General features: G+C 41.0%; 1 protein-coding gene across 2 annotated transcripts; it reads right to left on the bottom strand.

Moving 5' to 3' along the window:
- Window positions 1–222: 222 nt before the first annotated feature.
- LOC135466365 (TNF receptor-associated factor 6-like) lies at window positions 223–26,136 on the bottom strand. 2 transcript variants are annotated; one of them, XM_064743801.1, is made up of 7 exons: window positions 25,958–26,136; window positions 18,031–18,332; window positions 15,699–15,858; window positions 7,765–7,926; window positions 7,408–7,482; window positions 4,293–4,370; window positions 223–3,825 (listed from the first exon to the last, which is right to left on the bottom strand). In XM_064743801.1, exons 2-7 carry the CDS (start codon window positions 18,285–18,287, stop codon window positions 2,650–2,652), a joined length of 1,908 nt encoding a protein of 635 aa, XP_064599871.1. In that variant the 5' UTR covers window positions 18,288–18,332; window positions 25,958–26,136; the 3' UTR covers window positions 223–2,649. The 2 variants fall into 2 exon arrangements, with proteins under 2 accessions (XP_064599871.1, XP_064599872.1); XM_064743802.1 differs by lacking the exon at window positions 25,958–26,136 and adding an exon at window positions 25,831–25,913.
- Between the last annotated feature and the right edge of the window lie 177 nt (window positions 26,137–26,313).

Genomic DNA, 26,313 nt, shown 5'->3' with positions numbered 1-26,313 from the left:
CACAAGCCGCCCATCACTCTATAGGCTGGTCACCATTCTACAGCTCACACAAGCCACCCCATCACTCTATAGGCTGGTCACCATTCTACAGCTCACACAAGCTGCCCATCACTCTATAGGCTGGTCACCATTCTACAGCTCACACAAGCCACCCCATCACTCTATAGGCTGGTCATCATTCTACAGCTCACACAAGCCACCCCATCACTCTATAGGCTGGTCACCATTCTACAGCTCTTATAGGCCGGTCTCCTCACCGAGATGGTAAGAGAGAACTGCATAAAGCAGCTTGGCCCTGAAGCATATTGATGACTGTCTTTTTACCTGTAATATTGGTTATAGCTAAGGGCAAGGCTTAATGTTCTTAATTTATCTTTATTCAAACAATAAGATGCACAATGACAACAGGACATACATGTGCACATACATGTGTATATATCTGCCTCTACACAAGATACATACTGACAACAGGACATACATGTGTATATATCTGCCCCTACACAAGATACACACTGACAACAGGACATACATGTGTATATATCTGCCTCTACACAAGATACACACTGACAACAGGACATACATGTCCACATACATGTGTATATATCTGCCTCTACACAAGATACAACACCAACATCTGGAATCCACTGGCTTTATATAAAAGCACCATTAATGTTTTAACTGTTTCTTGTTTAATATGCACAGGGGAAAGGAGTGCATGAGCAAAGGTACAGAAAATGTCAACAGTCTTGGTAGTTTAGCAGCGACCCAACGGTAGCTAATCCTCATCGTTCATGTATCAATCGCTACAGCTTTCGCTGAATGGAAGGTTGGCATACAGGACTTTCAGGCTCCATAATAAGTTTAACTTTAGTTTTATGATAGTCCACTGGATTGCATACAAGTCGAATTTATTGACCAGGATTAATTTAAATCTGAAATTATAAGAAATTACCATTTTTTTTCCTTAAGAATGAATGATTAAAGAATTTTGGTTCAAAGGGAAATTCTGTTCCATTCAGATTCGACACACATACATATATGTAGCCATAGTATGGACAACTATTGTGACACTCTCACTGTTCAGTCATTGGTGAAGAAATGTAACTAAGAAGAGAAGAAAAGCTAAACACTATATGAAAAGTCAAACTAATTGCTCAGTTCTTCAAATAAATAATGACAGGATTTCAAGCTTAAATCTTTCTAATGAAACAAAAAAATGTTCGCTGGTTAAATGTTGATTCAGGCATGCCATTTTCCATTTTACGTGAACAAAAAAAAAAGAGCGACAAAAGAATATTTATTATGTACTGGTATGTTTCCTACTTCATGTTTCAAGTCAATTAATTTCTGACACAGCTAAGATATGTGCTAAAAATGTGATTTAATGAGAAGGTGGTTTTACTTCTGTCACAATCAACATGAAGTCATCCATAACGGTGAAAACACACCCAGTAACTTTCTAATCAAGAGCGTAACACAGGCGATCAAAACTATCAAGCTTTAAATCGAGCATCAGAAAAAGGTATGTTAACACCTGCTCTCTTGTTTGAGCTGGCTGAGCCATCAGAAGTCTACATGTTGTGCCTACATGTATGAAGCTGGCTAGCAGAGCCATGCTGCCAGGACCAAAGATTAAATATGGGTATAAATGACAAGACAACTGCTGACTGCGAGCTCTCGTCAACCCACTGACCACCGGTTCAATTCTGACCATGCCAATTACATAGTAATTACACATACTCTTCACTGTGATATAAATGTATAACATTTACTGGAGCATTCTGCATTCATTCACTACAGTTCTACATGTAACTATAACCATGAAATAACTTCATGGTTATAACATTTACTGGAGCATTCTGCATTCATTCACTACAGTTCTACATGTAACTATAACCATGAAATAACTTCATGGTTATAACATTTACTGGAGCATTCTGCATTCATTCACTACAGTTCTACATGTAACTAGAACCATGAAATAACTTCATGAAGTCTAAATTAAAATCAGTAAGCCTCTTGGCCTGTGTAAATAAGAGTGATGCTGGGGAGTAAAGGGCTGAACTCTCCTGAGCAGCCTGTGTGTGTGGATTATCTGTGTTACAGCCTGTGTGTGTGGATTGTGTGTGTTACAGCCTGTGTGTTTGGATTGTGTGTGGTTACAGCTTGTGTGTGACTTATCTGTGTCACAGCCTTGGTGTGTAGAAGTTTAGACAGGGGGATGTCTGTAAAAGTAGGTCGAAACTTCGAAACTTGGCACTAGCCAATGTCAGAGGTCCCATCTAACCCAACCTTGACCCTTAAAATGCGACAAACGAGCATGAAAATAACTTCAAGGGAGGTAATGCAGTCAGGCCTAATTAGTTACCAGTATTTTAAAAACAAACATGTACATGTGTCTTGGGATCAAACAATCGTGTAACTTTGAATAATGATCAGTTATGGAACAACGTTTACACAGTTAGGGTTGGACATTTAACACAAACTCAAACTGAATATAAAATCCCTTAACTTGAATACTGGTAACAATATGTTAATTATACAGAGATCCAGCAATATGACTTCATATTATAATATAATTAATTAATACATGTGATACAGATAGCTCAAGATATGTATTTGCTTCTTTGTAATCCTATAAGAGTGATATCACAGTGCATTTGCTGGAATAACTTGGGCCTTTATAATGAGAATGTCATTTAGAACATAGGAGCAGCTATCTAAGATATGCAGGGGAACAAACTCCATATAGCCAAATCCTTTGTGGTTTCGTTGTGTCATAGGTCTCTGAAAAGCAGCCAGATTTGGCTTTGCCAAAAGAGTTTCAATGATGTGATGTCGAATTTCACAAATTGGGTTCTGATCGATGACACTTAGAATAATTTTTCCCTCAAATGGCCAGTCTAGAACGTCATCAAATTCACCTTGCATGAAATGTACAAATATGGACATGTGTGTTCCGCGAGCTGTGTCCACACCGTTCAGGTTGACCCGCACACACATCTTGTAGCCGTAGAGGCTGGAGTAAAATGCAGGACTATGTAGCACCGTGGTCTCACCCATCTCAGCCTCTCGCCGGAGTCTCGAGAAATTCTTCACTTTCCACAAGAAGTTGCCGTTGCAGGCACGAGATTCCAACGTACCATAAAAGGACAATTTTTCCTCGAGGTAATGGACTTTTTGCTTGAACTCCTGGTTGGAGTGTTGCAACATGTGGATCTTGTTTTGGAGCTCCAGGATGTGCTGATCATGGCGGGCTAGACTCTCATCCTGGATCATGTTCTGATCCTTTAGGGACGTGAACTCTGAGCTCAATACAAACGGCATACCCAGGTTGTCCTTACGCTGAGTATCCTGACCAGACTTAAAGTGGAAGAAGTTCTCCCGAGTCGAAGTGTTAGTCCCAGGAACTTCTTCAGTCGCGCCCACTGCACCCGCTGTAGCCCCTAGCGATGAGCTGCGCGTCACAGCCTGGTGTGGTTGTTGTTGTTGCTCTGTAGGAAGAGGGTGTGAATGGAAGGTGACGCCCGAAAGAAGCGGTGCTCCTGTGCTGGCTATAGCCGGTAATGTCTGAGGTTCCTGCCGTGGGGAGCTTGTAACCCCAGGACCTGCTCCTATGCTGTGACGTTGCATCAGTCGACTCAGATCAGACACACCCTCGGGCACGTCAGGGGAGCTAACTCCCCCCATAGGGCTGCTGCCCGTTGTGAGTGCCTCCGGGACAATGCCCTGTATCATACAGTACCTACAGAAGGCAGTACTCAGCAAACGCAGATGGAACGCTGTAGAGTCCCTCTGATGATTTGCCTGATCTGAGCGTATAACCTGCAACCATAATTGCAATATTAGCATGCTATAAGCTGCTCGCTGGCTAAGATGGAGACTGCATCATTTGGACCCTGAGAAACAACTACCAGTGTACATGCACATCAAGACAATTTTCATTCATGTTTACCTGATAAATTACAAAATTATCCTATAAAATACCATGCAATGCACTCAAAACCCTTGAAGAAAAGTAGTTACTGAAAATCAATGGGTATCTTCCCCATGACATGTTAAGTGTTTAGCTGGGAATAATCAGTCTGTCTATTCATCTAACGATTATTCATAAAATATGGAACAAGAATTGAATAGGGTTTGCCTACATGCCCAAACTTACATGTTATGTATGTCTAGTAAACTTTAGTTTAAAATTTCATCAGAAATTGCATTAACAAGCCTTTCATAAACTTTAATGAGCAAATGACCATTATAAATAGGTCAAGGTGAGGCTGTTTTCCTGCACTTACCTCTGTATCACAGCCCCAAACACTGAAAACACACTTGACTTTCACATTTGGGCAGTCCGTATCCAAATGACGCTTTATCTACAAACCACAACAACACTTTGGTGATGCTGAGCTTTTCAACCAATCAAAATGGAAGGAAATAAAGAAAGATCTAAGACAGTGCAATATTGATACCGTATATACATGTACATGACAGTACGGTGTAACAACATGGAATACAGAAGTACAGACACTTCAGTCCAGCTCAGGTTTGACGATGACAAAAGGCCATATTCTGAGGACAATATAACATCACATGGACTGGACAGTCCCTCAGAACAAGGTATATCAGCAGAAGTACAACTGAGGTCCATGTACATTATGGCTGGCTGCTGACCAGCCCAAAACACTGTGCAGCACTTGTTATATTATACCAAATTTCTCCATTATTTTACCCAAGGCAGAGGGCTTCCAAGGGAGATAACTGTGTTATTTGTATGCGTGTAAGTGTGTATTCATTTATTTATTTATTTAATTGATTGGTGTTTTATGCCGTCCTCAAGAATATTTCACTTATACGGTGGCAGCCAGCATTATGGTGGGTAGAAACCGCCCCCATGTGTGATTGTGCTTTATACAGTACCGTATCTGCATGTACAACTTCAACTCAATCCATCCTGTACTTTTTGAGATACCACCCCAACACTTTAACACTGATTCTAATACAGAATATACTACAAGTCATGAATTTTGTAATTTACAGTAATTAATTCGCACAGAGCACATCTTTGATGCAGCCTCCCCTTGTCTTAAAAAGAGAAGAAAACTTAAAAACATGTCACTATGGGCTGAAAAGAGCACATTTTTTTCTATCTGGCGACACCTGCTGCATAATTTTGTGATTTTTCCTTGCCATACACGTAAAGCCTGAAAACGGCAAAGCTGGCATAAATCGTTGAGTCCATCTCGTCGTCCATCTTTAACACCCTGTAATTTATGCTGGGGGTGTGTTGCCTCTCAGCCAATGAGAGTCGTTAAAACTGCCGGCATGTTTGTGTAAACTCGGAACCTACGTCCAACATTCCGGTTTCCCAATCGTCAAGTGCAAAGCGAACTGTACTTTTCGCAACCTTCTGGAAAGACCTTCTTGGAGGTTTCCAACAGAAATTCTCCTCCTAACACAGAAGACTTCAGGGTTACTTCTTAGGCAAAATGGAGTCACCCACAGCCGATTTTGCCCTGACTTTATTTATAATTTATCGTCTTGAGGTACATATTAGAATTTTTTATGGCATGCACCTGCGAGGAAATGCATACTCTTTTCAATGGTATTTGTTTGTAATTTAAGTTTTCTTTTCCTTTAATGTTTTTAACATATGGGCAAAACCTCAGCTCAGTACATGCAATACGTTTCGTGAAACGAACTCTTACATTCTGTTTAACTTTGCCTTCCTGTTATCAGACACAGACACTCGGGGTATGACATAAGCCAGGTAAATATGGTCTACACCAGCCACTGATGTTAATAGAGACATGTAAATATGGTCTACACCAGCCACTGGTGTTAATAGAGAGACATGTAAATATGGTCTACACCAGCCACTGGTGTTAATAGGGTGACATGTAAATATGGTCTACACCAGCCACTGGTGTTAATAGGGAGACATGTAAATATGGTCTACACCAGCCACTGGTGTTAATAGGGAGACATGTAAATATGGTCTACACCAGCCACTGGTGTTAATAGGGAGACATGTAAATATGGTCTACACCAGCCACTGGTGTTAATAGGGAGACATGTAAATATGGTCTACACCAGCCACTGGTGTTAATAGGGAGACATGTAAATATGGTCTGCACCAGCCACTGGTGTTAATAGAGAGACATGTAAATATGGTCTACACCAGCCACTGGTGTTAATAGGGAGACATGTAAATATGGTCTACACCTGCCACTGGTGTTAATAGGGAGACATGTAAATATGGTCTACACCAGCCACTGGTGTTAATAGGAAGACATGTAAATATGGTCTACACCAGCCACTGGTGTTAATAGAGAGACATGTAAATATGGTCTACACCAGCCACTGGTGTTAATAACGAGACATGTAAATATGGTCTACACCAGCCACTGGTGTTAATAAGGAGACATGTAAATATGGTCTACACCAGCCACTGGTGTTAATAGGGAGACATGTAAATATGGTCTACACCAGCCACTGGTGTTAATAGGGAGACATGTAAATATGGTCTACACCAGCCACTGGTGTTAATAGGGAGACATGTAAATATGGTCTACACCAGCCACTGGTGTTAATAGGGAGACATGTAAATATGGTCTACACCAGCCACTGATGTTAATAGGGAGACATGTAAATATGGTCTACACCAGCCACTGGTGTTAATAGGGAGACATGTAAATATGGTCTACACCAGCCACTGGTGTTAATAGGGAGACATGTAAATATGGTCTACACCAGCCACTGGTGTTAATAGGGAGACATGTAAATATGGTCTACACCAGCCACTGGTGTTAATAGGGAGACATGTAAATGAGATATCATATAAACCTTTATGACACTGTCCTATTTGTCCCGGCAATATACAAAACGAATTCCAATGAATGTGGTGCATCACTTCCCTGTGACGCACAAGTCCATGCAAGATTTTCTTCAAAAGACATAAGAACACAAACTCTAAAATTCTGACATACTTGTATTCACCACCAAAACTGTAGTATTAGTGACAGAGTTTAAGTATTCACACCTGTACTCAACACCAAGACTACAGTATTAGTGACAGTGCTTTAGGATTCACACCTGTACTCAACAACAAGACTACAGCATTAGTGACAGTGCTTTAGTATTCACACCTGTACTCAACAACAAGACTACAGCATTAGTGACAGTGCTTTAGTATTCACACCTGTACTCAACACCAAGACTACAGTATTAGTGACAGTGCTTTAGTATTCACACCTGTACTCAACAACAAGACTACAGTATTAGTGACAGTGCTTTAGTATTCACACCTGTACTCAACAACAAGACTACAGTATTAGTGACAGTGCTTTAGTATTCACACCTGTACTCAACACCAAGACTACAGTGTTAGTGACAGTGCTTTAATATTCACACCTGTTCTCGCATGAGCTTCAGTTGACAAAACTGGCAGAGCACAGTTATATTTGGACATTCTTCTTGCTGGTGATTCTGAAAAATATCAAGACAATCATTATGTTTTTTTTTTTTTAATATTTTTTGCACCCAATGACATCTGGTTATAAGACTGTGTAATGTTTACAACAAACTAAACATTTATTCATTTATCTGTACCTTAGAACAGAATAAACAGAAATGTTTACATAAGGCACAATTTTGTTTACACATTTGCAAAAAGTGCATGCCATCTAGCACCTATCTTTGCACATCATCAGCAGACCACAGCTTTAGCCATCTGATGCAGCAAGGGGTTATTCCAAGCCAGACACCTACCTGCGCACGCCCAGCCAGGACAGTCTCATGGCAGAATGGACACTCCACCCTACGGCTCTCACAAGACTTCGCCACATGCTCCTCTACGTCCTTCCTGAACAAGATACAAGCACAGCCCAGGGGGCAGGGCTGGTAAGTCATCGGGCAGTTGTCCTCGTGCTCCTACAGGTGACAAAACCATCACAAGTAAGTATGGAGTGGATGCAATAATGGCATGGGCCTAATGCAAATTCATCAGGTGTAATCATTTATTTGTTGGTGTTTAACTCAAGAATATGTCACTTATACGATGGCACCCAGCATTATGATGGAAGAAAACCAGGCAGAGTCTGGCAGAAACCCATGACCGTCCGCATGTTGCTGGCAAATCTTCCCACATACCGCTGGAGAGGAAGCTAGCATGAGCTGGACATAAACTCACAGCGAACGCATAGGTGAGAGGCTCCTGGGTCTACACTGCGCTGACGTGCTAACCCCGCTTAGTCATGGAGGCGCCCAGACATAATAATGCAGTATGAGTTTAACCTCATATAATTATGTAGTGAATGTAATATTGGTACAATAACAAGAAATGACAAGTGAGTTAGGAGTGAATGTTATTATGGTGCAATCATCACAAGTGAGTTGGAAGTGAATGTTATAATGGTGCAATCATTACAAGTGAGTTGGAAGTGAATGTTATAATGGTGCACAGCCAACACAAGTGAGTTGGAAGTGAATGTTATAATGGCACACTGCCAACACAAGTGAGTTGGAAGTGAATGTTATAATGGTGCAATCATTACAAGTGAGTTGGAAGTGAATGTTATAATGGTGCAATGCCAACACAAGTGAGTTGGAAGTGAATGTTATAATGGCACACTGCCAACACAAGTGAGTTGGAAGTGAATGTTATAATGGTGCAATCATTACAAGTGAGTTGGAAGTGAATGTTATAATGGCACACTGCCAACACAAGTGAGTTGGAAGTGAATGTTATAATGGTGCAATGCCAACACAAGTGAGTTGGAAGTGAATGTTATAATGGTGCAATGCCAACACAAGTGAGTTGGAAGTGAATGTTATAATGGTGCAATCATTACAAGTGAGTTGGAAGTGAATGTTATAATGGTGCAATGCCAACACAAGTGAGTTGAAGTGAATGTTATAATGGTGCAATGCCATCACAAAATGAGTTGGGAGTGAATGTTATAATGGCACACTGCCAACACAAGTGAGTTGGGAGTGAATGTTATAATGGTGCAATCATTACAAGTGAGTTGGAAGTGAATGTTATAATGGTGCAATGCCAACACAAGTGAGTTGGGAGTGAATGTAATAATGCCGTATGTATGCTTGGAACATTACAATGGTGCAATGTTAGTCCATCACAAGTGAGTTGGGACTGAACATGGTGGAGTGCAAATCCATCACAAGTGAGTTTGGAGTGAATGTTATAATGGTGCAATTTAAGTCCATCAAAAGTGAGTTTGGTGTGAATGTATTATTGGTGTATAATGCAGAAGAATCTTGAGTGATTAGGAAGTGAATATACAAATATTCCACAAACAGCTCTCCAACAACACATTTGCTAAATCTGTGATCAAAAATTCTTACACTGTATTTATGCAATTATATTATGAAGTCCATTATGAAGATTTATGAAGACATAAACTACAAATTAAGCCACACAAAGGAGTGCAACTTACGCAACAGAAATTATCATAATGCAAAAGCATCTGATGACCTTTCAGTTTAAATGCAACATCTCGGTTCATTCAGAATACAAGTATGTATGATTTTGCAAAATGCTAAGCTTATTGGAAGATGAGAAAAGATATGACAAAGATTACCTCTGTTAATGTTGCTATGACCTTGATGTGACTTCAAGAACATCCCCTGTAATATCTGTAACTTAACTAGTCAGAGACTATGGAATTCTCTACAGTTACAAACTAAACATTTACACAACCCTGAGGGACAGCAACTTCAGTGGGGCAACTACAGCCTAGCAACATTCACATCTGTAGGCTTCATCTCTACACATAAATACCAGGTAAATAGCATAAAGATCCACCTGTTGGGGTACCAAAGGTTTACTGCATTAGTACCAGATCAACAGCCTAATGGGATTGCATATTATTCATTATAAGCTTCTTTGAATAAGTTATTCTGTAAACTGACCCACTAGGAAGTAAAATTACTCAAAATAGGGCAATGCCAGGGTTGGAATTATCACACTAGTGCTTAATAAGAGGCACTTCCTGGTTCTCATGAACAGACTAAATTACTACCTGTGTCAAGTAGGTGCCAGCTAATATTGCTATATTAACAACAGAACACCATTTAACCTACATGTAAACTGTAAGCTTGTAACACAAAATACAGAAATATACCTGTACACGTGTGCACGCATCATCAAGACGTGTAACACATTCTGGTCTATTTTATCATTAAGACATGTAACACATTCTGTTCTATTTTATCATCAAAACGTGTAAAACCTCCTGGTCTATTATATCATAAAGACGTGTGACACATTCTGGTCTATTTCATCATCTAGATGTATAACACATTTTGGTCTATTTTATCATCAAGACGTATAACATATTCTGTCTATTTCATCATCAAGACGTGTGACACATTCTGGTCTATTTCATCATCTAGACGTATAACACATTCTGGTCTATTTCATCATCTAGACGTATAACACATTCTGGTCTATCTTATCATCGAGATGTGTAACATATTCTGTCTATTTCATCATCAAGACGTGTGACACATTCTGGTCTATTTCATCATCTAGATGTATAACACATTCATGTCTATTTTATCATCAAGACGTATAACATATTCTGTCTATTTCATCATCAAGACGTGTGACACATTCTGGTCTATTTCATCATCTAGATGTATAACACATTTTGGTCTATTTTATCATCAAGACGTATAACATATTCTGTCTATTTCATCATCAAGACGTGTGACACATTCTGGTCTATTTCATCATCAAGACGTGTGACACATTCTGGTCTATTTCATCATCTAGACGTATAACACATTCTGGTCTATCTTATCATCAAGATGTGTAACATATTCTGTCTATTTCATCATCAAGACGTGTGACACATTCTGGTCTATTTCATCATCTAGACGTATAACACATTCTGGTCTATTTTATCATCAAGATGTGTGACACATTCTGGTCTATTTCATCATCAAGACGTGTAACACATTCTGGTCTATTTCATCATCTAGACGTGTGACACATTCTGGTCTATTTTATCATCCAGATGTGTAACACATTCTGGTCTATTTCATCATCAAGACGTGTGACACATTCTGGTCTATTTCATCATCTAGACGTATAACACATTCTGGTCTATCTTATCATCAAGATGTGTAACATATTCTGTCTATTTCATCATCAAGACGTGTGACACATTCTGGTCTATTTCATCATCTAGACGTATAACACATTCTGGTCTATTTTATCATCAAGATGTGTAACACATTCTGGTCTATTTCATCATCAAGACGTGTGACACATTCTGGTCTATTTCATCATCTAGACGTATAACACATTCTGGCCTATCTTATCATCAAGATGTGTAACATATTCTGTCTATTTCATCATCAAGACGTGTGACACATTCTGGTCTATTTCATCATCTAGACGTATAACACATTCTGGTCTATTTTATCATCAAGATGTGTAACACATTCTGGTCTATTTCATCATCAAGACGTGTGACACATTCTGGTCTATTTCATCATCTAGATGTATAACACATTCTGGTCTATCTTATCATCAAGATGTGTAACATATTCTGTCTATTTCATCATCAAGACGTGTGACACATTCTGGTCTATTTCATCATCAAGACGTATAACACATTCTGGTCTATTTTATCATCAAGATGTGTAACACATTCTGGTCTATTTCATCATCAAGACGTGTAACACATTCTGGTCTATTTCATCGTCTAGACGTATAACACATTCTGGTCTATTTCAGGTGCATGTTCCTCACCATTCCTGTAATCCTCCATTTAGTCAAATACAGATAACCTCTGTTATCTCTATACATACATCATCATATCAAGATACACAAATGTCATCTATAGATATGCGTTTGTCAGTGGAAACATTTACTACAGAAAATTTATATGCTCTGGCAGATCTGGTGACACCTATCTGGTGTCATTGTGCTTGTGAACATGTATCCTACTCCTACCACAGACTCATGCATCATGTCTGTGAACACATATCCTACTCTTCCCCTCAGACTAAGGCATCATGTCTGTGAACACGTATCCTACTCCTACCACAGACTAAGGCATGATGTCTGTGAACATGTATCCTACTCCTACCACACTCATGCATCATGTCTGTGAACATGTATCCTACTCTTCCCCTCAGACTAAGGCATGATGTCTGTGAACATGTATCCTACTCCTACCACAGACTCATGCATCATGTCTGTGAACACGTATCCTACTCTTCCCCTCAGACTAAGGCATGATGTCTGTGAACATGTATCCTACTCCTACCACAGACTCATGCATCATGTCTGTGAACATGTATCCTACTCCTACCTCAGACTAAGGCATGATGTCTGTGAACATGTATCCTACTCCTACCCCAGACTCATGCATCATTTTTGTGAGCATGTATCCTACTCCTACCTCAGACTAAGGCATCATGTCAGTGAACATGTATCCTATTCCTACCCCTGACTCATGCACCATGTCTGTGAACATGTATCCTACTCCTACCCCTGACTCACGCATCATTTTTGTGAGCATGTATCCTACTCCTACCTCAGACTAAGGCATCATGTCAGTGAACATGTATCCTATTCCTACCCCTGACTCAGACATCATGTCAGTGAACATGTATCCTACTCCTACCTCAGACTAAGGCATGATGTCTGTGAGCATGTATCCTACTCCTACCCCTGATTCAAGCATCATGTCTGGGAACATGTGTCCTACTCCTCCCCCAGACTGCGGCGCCATGTTTGTGAATATGTATCCTACTCCTACCCCAGAGTCATGCATCATATCTGTGAACACGTATCCTACTCCTACCCAGAGTCATGCATCATGTTTGTGAACATGTATCCTACTCCTACCCCAGACTAAGGCATCATGTCTGTGAACACGTATCCTACTCCTACCCAGACTAAGGCATCATGTCAGTGAACATGTATCCTACTCTTCCCCTCAGACTAAGGCATCATGTCTGTGAACATGTATCCTACTCCTACCCCAGACTCCTGCATCATGTTTGTGAAGATGTATCCTACTCTTACCAGACTCATGCATCATGTCTGTGAACACGTATCCTACTCTTCCCCTCAGACTAAGGCATCATGTCTGTAAACATGTATCCTACTCCTAACCGATTCAAGCATCATGTCTGTGAACATGTGTCCTACTCCTCCCCCAGACTCCAGCGCCATGTTTGTGAATACGTATCCTACTCCTACCACAGACTCATGCATCATGTCTGTGAACACGTATCCTACTTTTCCCCTCAAACTAAGGCATCATGTTTGTGAGCATGTATCCTACTCCTACCCCAGACGCAGACATCATGTTTGTGAACATGTATCCTACTCCTACCCCAGATTTAGGCATTATGTTTGTGAACACGTATCCTACTCTCCCCTCAGACTAAGGCATGATGTCAGTGAACATGTATCCTACTCCTACCCCAGAGTCATGCATCATGTCAGTGAACATGTATCCTACTCCTACCACAGACTCATGCATCATGTCTGTGAACATGTATCCTACTCCTACCCCAGACTAAGGCATCATTTTTGTGAATATGTATCCTACTCCTACCCCAGAGTCATGCATCATGTCTGTGAACACGTATCCTACTCTTACCCCAGATTCATGCATCATTTTTGTGAGCATGTATCCTACTCCTACCCCAGACTAAGGCATCTTGTCAGTGAACATGTATCCTACTCCTACCCCAGACTCATGCATCATGTCTGGGAACATGTATCCTACTCCTACCCCAGACTCATGCATCATGTCTGGGAACATGTATCCTACTCCTACCCCAGAGTCATGCATCATGTCTGTGAACACGTATCCTACTCCTACCCCAGACTAAGGCATCATGTCTGTGAACATGTATCCTACTCCTACCCCAGAGTCATGCATCATGTCTGTGAACACGTATCCTACTCCTACCCCAGAGTCATGCATCATGTCTGTGAACACGTATCCTACTCCTACCCCAGACTAAGGCATTATGTCAGTGAACATGTTTCCTACTCCTACCACAGACTCATACATCATGTCTGCGAACATGTATCCTACTCCTACCCCAGACTAAGGCATCATGTCAGTGAACACGTATCCTACTTTTACCCCAGACTTAGGCATCATGTCAGTGAACATGTATCCTACTCCTACCACAGACTCATGCATCATGTCTGTGAACATGTATCCTACTCTTCCCCTCAGACTAAGGCATGATGTCTGTGAACACGTATCCTACTCCTACCACAGACTAAGGCATCATGTCAGTGAACATGTATCCTACTCCTACCCCAGACTAAGGCATCATGTCAGTGAACACGTATCCTACTCCTACCCCAGACTAAGGCATCATGTCAGTGAACATGTATCCTACTCCTACCACAGACTCATGCATCATGTCTGTGAACATGTATCCTACTCTTCCCCTCAGACTAAGGCATGATGTCTGTGAACACGTATCCTACTCCTACCACAGACTAAGGCATCATGTCAGTGAACATGTATCCTACTCCTACCCCAGACTAAGGCATCATGTCAGTGAACACGTATCCTACTCCTACCCCAGACTCACGCACCATGTCTGGGAACATGTATCCTACTCTTCCCCTCAGACTAAGGCATGATGTCAGTGAACATGTATCCTACTCCTACCCCACAGTCATGCATCATGTCTGTGAACATGTATCCTACTCCTACCCCAGACTCATGCATCATTTTTGTGAACATGTATCCTACTTCTACCCCAGACTCGGGTGCCATGTCTGGGAACATGTATCATACTCCTACCCCAGAGTCATGCATCATGTCTGTGAACATGTATCCTACTCCTACCCCAGACTAAGGCATGATGTCTGTGAACATGTATCCTACTCTTCCCCTCAGACTAAGGCATGATGTCTGTGAACATGTATCCTACTCCTACCCCAGACTAAGGCATCATGTCTGGGAACATGTATCCTACTCCTACCCCAGACTCATGCATCATGTCTGTGAACATGTATCCTTCTCCTACCCCTGACTCATGCATCATTTTTGTGAACATGTATCCTACTCCTACCCCAGACTCATGCATCATGTCTGTGAACATGTATCCTACTCCTACCACAGACTCATGCATCATGTCTGTAACATGTATCCTACTCCTACCCCTGACTCATGCATCATTTTTGTGAGCATGTATCCTACTCCTACCTCAGACTAAGGCATCATGTCAGTGAACATGTATCCTACTCCTACCCCTGACTCATGCATCATGTCTGTGAACATGTATCCTACTCCTACCCCTGACTCATGCATCATTTTTGTGAGCATGTATCCTACTCCTACCTCAGACTAAGGCATCATGTCAGTGAACATGTATCCTACTCCTACCCCAGACTCATGCATCATTTTTGTGAGCATGTATCCTACTCCTACCTCAGACTAAGGCATCATTTTTGTAAGCATGTATCCTACTCCTATCCTAAGTCTGGGCAGAAGGAATTCAGGTGGCTAACCAGACACCTACTCATCAAAGAGACCCACAGTTTACATTCACAACCTGATGATTCAACTTTGGACACAGAAAATTGTCATTTGTGGTTTTTAACACTGTTAATCAAATGGCCTTAACAACTAGCATGAGAAAATGGAGAGAAACAATCAGTGTTAATGAGGCAGACTACCCACCTGGACTTTGCCCAGCTCCACGACACTATCGCATCCATGTTTGGCGTTAGGACATCGTACTCTCAGACTCAGGATTTCTCGTTTGGCAAAATTATCAGGAAAAAGTTGTGCCTTTGTGATTGGCTCATTGTCTGCAGGGCACCTTCTGGTCTCATGTTCACTGGCAGGAAAACAACACAGGAAAAGAAATAAAAACGTCACAAATCATAACAAAACATCATATCTGTTCTAACAGCAGAGGGTGTACATCATATCTGTTCTAACAGCAGAGGGAGTACATCACATCTGTTCTAACAGCAGAGGGTGTACATCATATCTGTTCTAACAGCAGAGGGTGTTCATCATATCTGTTCTAACAGCAGAGGGTGTACATCATATCTGTTCTAACAGCAGAGGGAGTACATCACATCTGTTCTAACAGCAGAGGGTGTACATCATATCTGTTCTAACAGCAGAGGGAGTACATCATATCCGTTCCAATAGCACAGTGTACATATCATATCTGTTCTAACACCACAAGGTGTACATCACATCCGTTCTAAAAGCAGAGGGTGTACATCAGATCTGTTCTAACAGCATAAGGTGTATATCATATCTGGTCTAACAGCAGAGTGTGTACATCATATCTGTTTAAACCGCAGAGGGTGTACATCATATCTGTTCGAACAGCAGAGGGTGTATATCACTTTCATCAGACACATCTCTGCTTTCTCCTGGTGGCTCATGGAGTGTGGGGAGTTTTCTCTTTAATCAACCTGTCAGATATGATAAATGACCGATCGGTCAGCAATGATTACAGTGATGGCAACCAGTCAGATGTGATGGCAATCTGCCAGATATGATGACAACTAGTCAGATGTGATCAGTCACATGGGATGAGAATCATTCAAATATGATGACAAACAACCAGTAAAATATGATGACAATAGATATTATGACAGCCAGTCACATGTGATGACAACCAGTCAAATATGATTACAATCAGTCACATATGATGACAACCAGTCACATGTGATGACAAACAATCAGTCAAATATTATGACATTAAACCAGTCTGATACTATGATGACAATTTACAACCACAGGACTCTGTCAATGTCAAACTTTTTCATCTCTCTCCTACAATACACTTATATGTACATGTGTATATCTTGCCTCATTCGCAACAGTTACATAGAAATGAACAAAATTTTTCATGCTCCCTATTCTTACATTTTAAGCTGGTATGAAATCTGTGTCTGGAGTCTATACCTGGATTCTGAGTTTGGAATCTGAGCCTGAAGTCAGAACATGGAGTCTGTCTGATGTGTAAGGATTGAGTCTGAGCCTGAAGTTTGAGCATAAAGTCTTAGCCTGAAGTTTGAGAAGTCTGAGCATGAAGTCTAGAATGTGAGTCTTAGCATGAAGTCTGAGACTTGAGCCTGCCCTTGGAATCTGAGTCTAGACTGTGATTCTGAGCCTTAAGTGTGACGTTTAAACATAGACTGTAAGTCTGAGGACTGAGCATGGAGCCTAAGTCTGAGGACTGAGCATGAAGCCTAAGTCTGAGGACTGAGCATGGAGCCTAAGTCTGAGGACTGAGCATGGAGCCTAAGTCTGAGGACTGAGCATGGAGCCTAAGTCTGAGGACTGAGCATGGAGACTAAGTCTGAGGACAGAGCATGGAGCCTAAGTCTTAAGACTGAGCATGGAGCCTAAGTCTGAGGACTGAGCATGGAGCTTAAGCCTGAGGACTGAGCATGGAGCCTAGGCATGAAGTCTGAACCTGGAGTCTGAGCAGTACAAGTCTGAACCTCAAGTCTGAGATATGAAGCATTAAGAGATATGAGCCTTAAGTCTAAGCCTGGAGTCCCAGTCGAAAGCTGAGTTCGAATAAGATTGGAGTCTGAGTTTACATTGAACCACAGAGGCACATTTAGTACGGAAAATTTGATTAATCCAGCTGGAAAATAACACACAATCTCCTGGGACATATGCCAGTAGTGTCTTAGGTGACACATTACACCGCTCAGCCAACAGAAAGTACATGTAGGTCCTTACCTACCATGATCATGAATGTTGCAGGAATATAAGTGCATTTAAAGCGCTATTTGGACTTCCTATAAAAGTTCTCAATTTTTTCAGCCAATTTTATGTCTCAACTAATCAAGTTTAATTTTCATAATAATTCCTACCAGCCAGAAGCTTAAAAACTCTCAGAGAGCATCAATTTGATCTGCATTTTAGAAAACTAAATTCCTTTATACACAAGCTTTTTTCTCCTAGATATGGCTCTAGGTATGTGAAACCTGATCATAATGTTATCTAAGCTGGCTGACCACTGGGCACTTACCTGAGCCACCTGGTGATGCAGCCCCGACAGAAGCGGTGCCCACACTCTGTCTGACACGGCTCACGTAATATCAGCAGACAAATTGGACATTCATACTTGGGGTCAGGCTGAGGTACAAACTCGTAATCATAACCCTCCGACCTCTCGGAGTAACCCGGAGATGCTTCCATTGTTGTAGCAAGTCTGTGAGAGTGGGAAGAGTCTGTGGCACACAAGGATAAGACATCTTGGTCCTGCCATTCCACACACCTGGCCATTAAACCTACATTCTAGCCAACGGTATAGCCTGCAGCTTCATTTACCTGTCAAACACATAAAACTTTAATTTAAACTGCACACATTTCCATTAAATGCCCTCTACACATAAAATTAGTTTGGATAACTTAAACTTTGATAATTCATGTACATGTAAATGTAGTTTAATTACCACAGACCTTTTTGCCAAACCCAATATTACCTAATATCATTTAAAATGCACAGAGCTGAGTACTAATATGTGCTGTCACACACATACACTGTACCAGGTAATTACAAATCAATTCCTCATCTCACTGTATTATAGCCTACCAACAAAGTCACACAAATCTTTAACAAGAAAATTAAAACTGTTCTTTTCACTGTAACTTATATTTGTAAAAGATGTCATACATATGAGAGTCCTGGTGCACTGCTATGTTTTCCTTTATACATGTAAACAAACCAAAAGCACATTTCTTCATATTTCATCTCCTTTGGTGTTCACTTACATCTTACAACAACAACGATCTATTCAAACATCTGGTTCTCCATGATTCTTCCCTAATCTGTCATGCTGTGTCTACATACCAATCCCAGCTCAGCATGATAACATCTGGTTCTCCATGATTCTACCCAAATCTGTCATGCTGTGTCTACATACCAATCCCAGCTCAGCATGATAACATCTGGTTCTTCATGATTCTACCTGAATCTGCCATGCTGTGTCTACATACCAACCCCAGCTCAGCATGATAACATCTGGTTCTTCATGATTCTACCCTAATCTGTCATGCTGTGTCTACATACCAATCCCAGCTCAGCATGATAACATCTGGTTCTCCATGATTCTTCCCGAATCTGCCATGCTGTGTCTACATACCAATCCCAGCTCAGCATGATAACATCTGGTTCTCCATGATTCTACCCGAATCTGTCATGCTTTGTCTACATACCAATCCCAGCTCAGCATAACATCTGGTTCCCCATGATTTGACCCCAATCTGTCATGCTGTGTCTACATACCAATCCCAGCTCAGCATGATAACATCTGGTTCCCCATGATTCTACCCTAATCTGTCATGCTGTGTCTACATACCAATCCCAGCTCAGCATGATAACATCTGGTTCTCCATGATTCTACCTGAATCTGTCATGCTGTGTCTACATACCAATCCCAGCTCAGCATGATAACATCTGGTTCTCCATGATTCTGCCCCAATCTGTCATGCTGTGTCTACATACCAATCCGAGCTCTGCACAACATCTGGTTCTCCATGATTCTACCCGAAACTGTCATGCTGTGTCTACATACCAATCCCAGCTCAGCATGATAACATCTGGTTCCCCATGATTCTTCCCTAATCTGTCATGCTGTGTATACATACATGTACCAATCCTAGCTCAGCATGATAACATCTGGTTCTCCATGATTCTTCCTGAATCTGCCATGCTGTGTCTACATACCAATCCCAGCTCAGCATGATAACATCTGGTTCTCCATGATTCTACCCAAATCTGTCATGCTGTGTCTACATACCAATCCCAGCTCAGCATGATAACATCTGGTTCTCCATGATTCTACCCGAATGTGTCATGCTGTGTCTACATACCAATCCCAGCTCAGCATAACAACATCGGGTTCTCCATGATTCTACCCTAATCTGCCATGCTGTGTCTACATACCAATCCCAGCTCAGCATAACAACATCTGGTTCCCCATGATTCTACCCGAATGTGTCATGCTGTGTCTACATACCAATCCCAGCTCAGCATGATAACATCTGGTTCTCCATGATTCTACCCTAATCTGTCATGCTGTGTCTACATACCAATCCCAGCTCGGCACAACATCTGGTTCTCCATGATTCTACCCTAGTCAGTCATGCTGTGTCTACATACCAATCCCAGCTCAGAATGATAACACAGTTACAGTTTATATAAAGCACAATATGTATCCATGTTCCAGCCGGGGTAAACACTATATAAATGTAGGCCCTGTAACATGTACAGCTACGGCTGACAGGAAAGTCTATAGATAAAACAGTCACTAGAGGCAGCGTACACTGTAGTAAAAGCTAACTGACCTACAACAGATCACAGATTTGTCAGAGAGGAAATTTGTTCAATGTACCAACAACAGCCTAATCATTATTTAGACTGCCGGTAAATGTCACAAGTAATATTTATGACGATATCTAAGCAATTTCCTCATAATTACCACTAAATCTGCAGTCTTTCCCGCAATTCAGTAAACTGTTAAAACATGTGATTCTGAAAATGATGTTTCAAGTCACCATAAACAGGAAACTAATCATTTCATTGGTGATTTGGCTAGCCAATCTAAAACACTTCCTCTTTTGTTTCCATGGCCCATGTGCCCGCAAAATTACTTTGTGCTCATAGCAGTCCCTTCATAACAGTAGTTTCCTCTGCATTTTTTGTCTCGTGGTCATTTTTTGACAGTCACATTCTTTTCATGTGTCATTCAATGACTGGTTAAGATAAAAATATATTTTCAAAATTTTTTTTTCTGAAATGTCATTAAAGGTGCTGGCAACTGTAAAGTGTAATGTCATTAAAGGTGCTGCTAAATGAACAGTGTGTCAGTGCACCACTGTGTCAAAAATGTGTTGTAACTCCTATAGCACATATCCTGGTTGTGGAGTATGGCCGTCCTCTACACAGGCTTTGTAGACTGGTCAGAATCTCAATAGCCAACTAGACCAAACCCTTTCTAATGGAGAGCACATGATTATTTGTTTGATCTTGATTTTACAATGTGCATGTATTAAAAAAAAATATTTCATTTTATATGATACCGCGATATCTGACGAAATATGTCCAGTGGCACAAAATATCAGTCCATTAATTTGATGTTACTTTTTATGTACAGACTACAAGATTTGAAAAAAACTGACCCACGTTCTCTCAAGGGTAATCTAACTGCTCAACACCATCTTGTTTTGGAGTCATTTGATTACCTATAACTGATGTCACTGAACCAAAAAGGCCCAGCTGATTTCTCAAATAGTTCTCATTACCTTCATGTTTTGGATGAGAAGACAGTTTCAAGTGACCCATACTTCTGTCAGGCCCAACAGGCCAAAGAAGTAGTGACAGACTGAAAACAACAGACAAACCACAGAAATCAACAGCCCAAAACACACAAAATAGATTCCTACCTGTAACCTACAGCCATTTGGTCAAAGGTCTCTTGTGAGTGGTAAGAGTGACATGTACAGTACATGTCTCCAAACATAGCTCACAATCGCCTGTTGTGAGCAGTGAGATGGACGCCTTTTACCACTATGCCAACATGCTACATACATGCACATATACTGTGCGGTACATGTCTCCAAACATAGCTCACAATCATCTGTTGTGAGCAGTGAGATGGACGCCTTTTACCACTCTGACAACATGCCACATACATGCACATATACTGTGTGGTACATGTCTCCAAACATAGCTCACAATTGCCTGTTGTGAGCCGTGAAATGGACGCCTTTTACCACTCTGACAACATGCCACATACATGCACATACACTGTGCGGTACATGTCTCCAAACATAGCTCACAATCGCCTGTTGTGAGCAGTGAGATGGACGCCTTTTACCACTCTGCCAACATGCCACATACATGCACATATACTGTGCGGTACGTCTCCAAACATAGCTCACAATCGCCTGTTGTGAGCAGTGAGATGGACGCCTTTTACCACTCTGCCAACATGCCACATACATGCACATATACTGTGCGGTACATGTCTCCAAACATAGCTCACAATCATCTGTTGTGAGCCGTGAGATGGACGCCTTTTACCACTATGCCAACATGCTACATACATGCACATATACTGTGCGGTACATGTCTCCAAATATAGCTCACAAACGCCTGTTGTGAGCAGTGAGATGGACGCCTTTTACCACTATGCCAACATGCTACATACATGCACATATACTGTGCGGTACATGTCTCCAAATATAGCTCACAAACGCTTGTTGAAGGCAGTGAGATGGACGCCTTTTACCACTCTGCCAACATGCCACATACATGCACATATACTGTGCGGTACATGTCTCCAAATATAGCTCACAATCACCTGTTAAAGGCAGTGAGATGGACGCCTTTTACCACTCTGCCAACATGCCACATACATGCACATATACTGTGCGGTACATGTCTCCAAATATAGCTCACAATCACCTGTTAAAGGCAGTGAGATGGACGCCTTTTACCACTCTGCCAACATGCCACATACACATACTGTATGGTACGTCTCCAAACGCAGCTCACAAAGGCCGTTTGTGAAAGGATTGTGAGCATTAAGACTGACCCCTTTTACCACTCTGCCAACATGCCACATACACATACTGTATGGTACATGTGTCCAAACACAGCTCACAAAGGCCGTTTGTGAGCAGTAAGACTCTTACCTGTTCATGTATATGTTCTTACCCTACAGGATCTACCGCCCTAATTTGAATGAACTTCATGCTCCTCATGTGGGCAGTAAGTGGGTGTGGTCAGTAAGTGGGTGTGGTCAGTAAGTGGGTGTGGTCAGTAAGTGGGTGTGGTCTGCAGTGATCTCAACACACACCACTCCAGCAGGATACAGGTACGTGTACTTACAGGAATACTGTGTGCTTGTCTACTGCTTTCTAATCAGAAGATATGTAAAGTTCAATTGGAAAGTTTTATTTTAAAGGAAAAGAAAACATAAAAACAATGGTTTTTAATATTTATTCGATCTTTCCTTTCAGGCATTTCAAAACATTTTTGCATGGTGGGTATTTGGAAACACCTCTTGGCAAAACCTGAATACTTTTTGAAACACCACCAGAGATTTTTGGCAAAATATGTTATTACACAAATCCAACCAAATTTTTGTTGTTATTTCATAACAACCCGTAGAATTACATCTCACAAAATAACAGCCTGGCCTGTGCATGTGTTACCATTTCAAAATGGGTAATATGTTCCTAAAAAAATGGATCACATTATAATTTTTTCAAGATTCATAATCATTTCAACGCCATTAACAACACAGATATGAGTCTGATAATTACTGAGAGGCAATAATTCGAGCTGTTTTAATATACAGAAAATTTGACTTGATTTGCAGCAAATATGGACCTTTTGCCAAAAAGTGTGGACTCTTTAACACTGCTTTCACTGTTAACAGGTAACAATGCCAATAAGGTATTTCTTTACATGGTTGGTGTTATACGCCATACATAAGAATATTTCACTTATACATCGGCTAGAATCATGGTGGGAAGAAACCTGTATTTTCTGTAAAAAAAAATTCTGTATGATGATGGGTAAAATATTTTGATTTTTTTCCCCTCATTATATACATGAATATTCATTAACAAGAAACTAAATAATGGTGAATAGGAAAAAAAAAACTAACTGACTGGTGTGCCACTCCACAAAACGCAAAGACATCAACTGCAGAGGACCAGCAGGTTACTAATAAAGCTACAAATAACACCTATGTGTGATGTATCAATTTTCTACTCATTCATTTATTTGGATGGAGTTTTATGCTGTTATCAAGAATATTCAACTTTCTATAATGGTGGAAACCTATGATCATCCACAGGTTGCTGGCAGATCTTCCCATGTATCACTGGAGAGGACGCCATCATGAGTTAAACCTAAGCTGGCATGCTAACAACTCAACCATGATTTTCTAACTATGGCTGTATCCACAACAGCTCACAGAATAATCTGACAAATATTTCCAATCTATCTCCCAACTCTATCTCCTTGAACGGATATCCACCACATTATCCTCCCTTGTTTTCCTAGTGTCAGGAAACCAGTAGGGCTGGACATTATTGTCATACATGCAAGCAAACACACCAGTCATAATAAATAATCATGTCAAACATCATGTGACAAACTTCTAGATTAGAACAGCAATTTTCAGTGGATGAAGTTCCATATTTTTATTCACCAGAGACAAATGTGTGAATGTTGGTTTCCAAGTCACAAACTTTTTGTGTGACACTAATGTTGTATAAAGCAGAGGCTATCAAACTGCATCCCAAATTAAGATGATGCAAGCTTTATTGGACATTCTGACTACGTCCTTGCATGTGCACAATGAGCATTCATCCCATGTAAATGTCAGACCTTGAGTGTAAGCAATGGTGAGGAGGAAATGGTGGCTTAAGAGTGGTTCAATTTGGAGTTACAGTACATATTGCACATGCTTCATATTGCTATGATACGTCAACCAGAACAAAAATATTCCTTCCTTCTGCTATTAAAGGATTCTAGGTACGTAAATTATGTGGTGCAGCGTTCCATTTAAGCAGGCTCAAAGTTATATTGCTATTTACGCATGGATCGATATGGATATGCCTGTGACAATATTAAAGGTCCAAATATCAAAATCCTCACATTCCAAAATTGCTCAATTACTGGGGTAGGGCACAGCCTCATTCTTCTTTGTCTATTCTAAAACAAATGAATGGTGATGAGTCCTTATAATTCATTAATCTACATGCTGACATTTTGACAGATTCTGTCAACACTGTGAATGTTTCAACAAACTCTTGGCAGTGTACCCTGAGTTCCACATGACAGTCACCATGAAGTACAACCTGATGATTCTGTCAACCTGTGAAAGTGTGCAACAAACTATTGGCAGGGACACCCACATGGTGAAGTCACCATGAAGTACCGTCTGATGATTCTGTCAACACTGTGCAAGTGTGCAACAAACTATTGGCAGGGACACCCACACGGCGAAGTCACCATGAAATAAAGCCTGATGATTCCATCAACATTGTGAACGTTTGCGACAAACTATTGGCAGGGTGATGGCGAAACCCACACAACCAAGTCACCATTAAAAGCAGCCTGGGAACCAAACTAGAGCATAGGATGTTGTTTTGACATGGGTGACCTCCACACATGAGGGCAGTATGGGTTAGCAGTTTTATATCCAACTGCCTGGCGGTGCATGCGGCCGTAGATGGCGGCCATTTTGTAAGTGACAAGTGAGCGGAGATGCTGGACTTTAATAAATATGGATGAATATTTTCCCTTGAGAAGATCAACTCTCAGGATTTTAATAGCCAGGTGCCCTAGGACCCTAGGCATTGTTAAGGAGTAACTGGGCGGGTGTGGTAGTTTAGTAACCGACTGTTTTCCTAAATTTTACAATTCTTCACATCTGGTCGAAGTGGGTCCAGCCATGACTACTCGAGCGTCAGAACAAATAAAAAGAGCGCTGCGTAGTTATCCAAGGCCAGGTGAAGTTAAACCTAACGGAGACATGGGGAATTTTAAAATGGGGGTTACGACACGTGGTAGAGTGACGTCAATTCATTAAAGAACCAGCTCTTCACAATGAACATCTCCGAGAGGCTCAATGAATGACAAAAGGATCAACCAAGTCTTTACTTTTCAATTGGTCTTGTTCAATCTTCTTGTCTTGATGTTGTTGTTGTTCAGGTAAATTACGTGTTACACCTACCGCCATAACTGTAAACAACTACCACAAAATGTTAACACAGTTGTATGACAAGTACTTTACCGTCTTACCGTCTACCGATCGGTGATAAGCACTCGGGAAAATTTTCCCGAAATTGCCTAACACCCAACCTCTTAGATACTTCACTTCCTGATTTCGTCCCGAGCGCCATAAGATAATAGCCAGAAAAAGACTCACCTCCAGTTTAACTTAGGTTTATGGTCATCTAACGGCTCTCAGATCGCCCTTGTTCTCCACTGTTTGCCTCAATTAAATACGCCCTTATAAATTTCCAGTACGTTATTATGCCAGTTCTCGAGTTGAAATGCTTCTTTGGATCGGTTGTGATAGTTTAATGTTAATATAATAACCGTAGCCCTTGTCTCACGTGAAGCATTTCAGAAACTCGGTGGGGATTTCCCCTCGTATTTCTCCCATGGGTCAAAGGTCATCAGGCCTGCTTGTTGCAAAGAGCTGAATACACTCTCATGCAGTAGTCTTAACATTGATAATACTGACTTTCCTCGCGAAATTCGGCCAGGGTAATCTGATTC

Source organism: Liolophura sinensis, chromosome 6 (genome assembly GCF_032854445.1).
Source record: "Liolophura sinensis isolate JHLJ2023 chromosome 6, CUHK_Ljap_v2, whole genome shotgun sequence".
In the NCBI taxonomy this organism is placed as follows: domain Eukaryota; kingdom Metazoa; phylum Mollusca; class Polyplacophora; order Chitonida; family Chitonidae; genus Liolophura; species Liolophura sinensis.
The sequence above is the reverse complement of the archived record's forward strand: the minus strand, read 5'-3'. Positions and strand labels throughout refer to the sequence as shown.

What these genes read in the sequence shown, in the direction of transcription:
- LOC135466365 (XM_064743801.1), bottom strand. Translation starts at nt 18,287, where the DNA reads ATGGCCAGGTGTGTGGAATGGCAGGACCAAGATGTCTTATCCTTGTGT. An exon ending in TGGAGCTGGGCAAAGTCCAG is followed by an intron (nt 7,927 to 15,698) that starts GTGGGTAGTCTG and finishes TGTCACCTGTAG; the next exon opens with GAGCACGAGGACAACTGCCC. An exon ending in TTTGGGGCTGTGATACAGAG is followed by an intron (nt 3,826 to 4,292) that starts GTAAGTGCAGGA and finishes TTATGGTTGCAG; the next exon opens with GTTATACGCTCAGATCAGGC.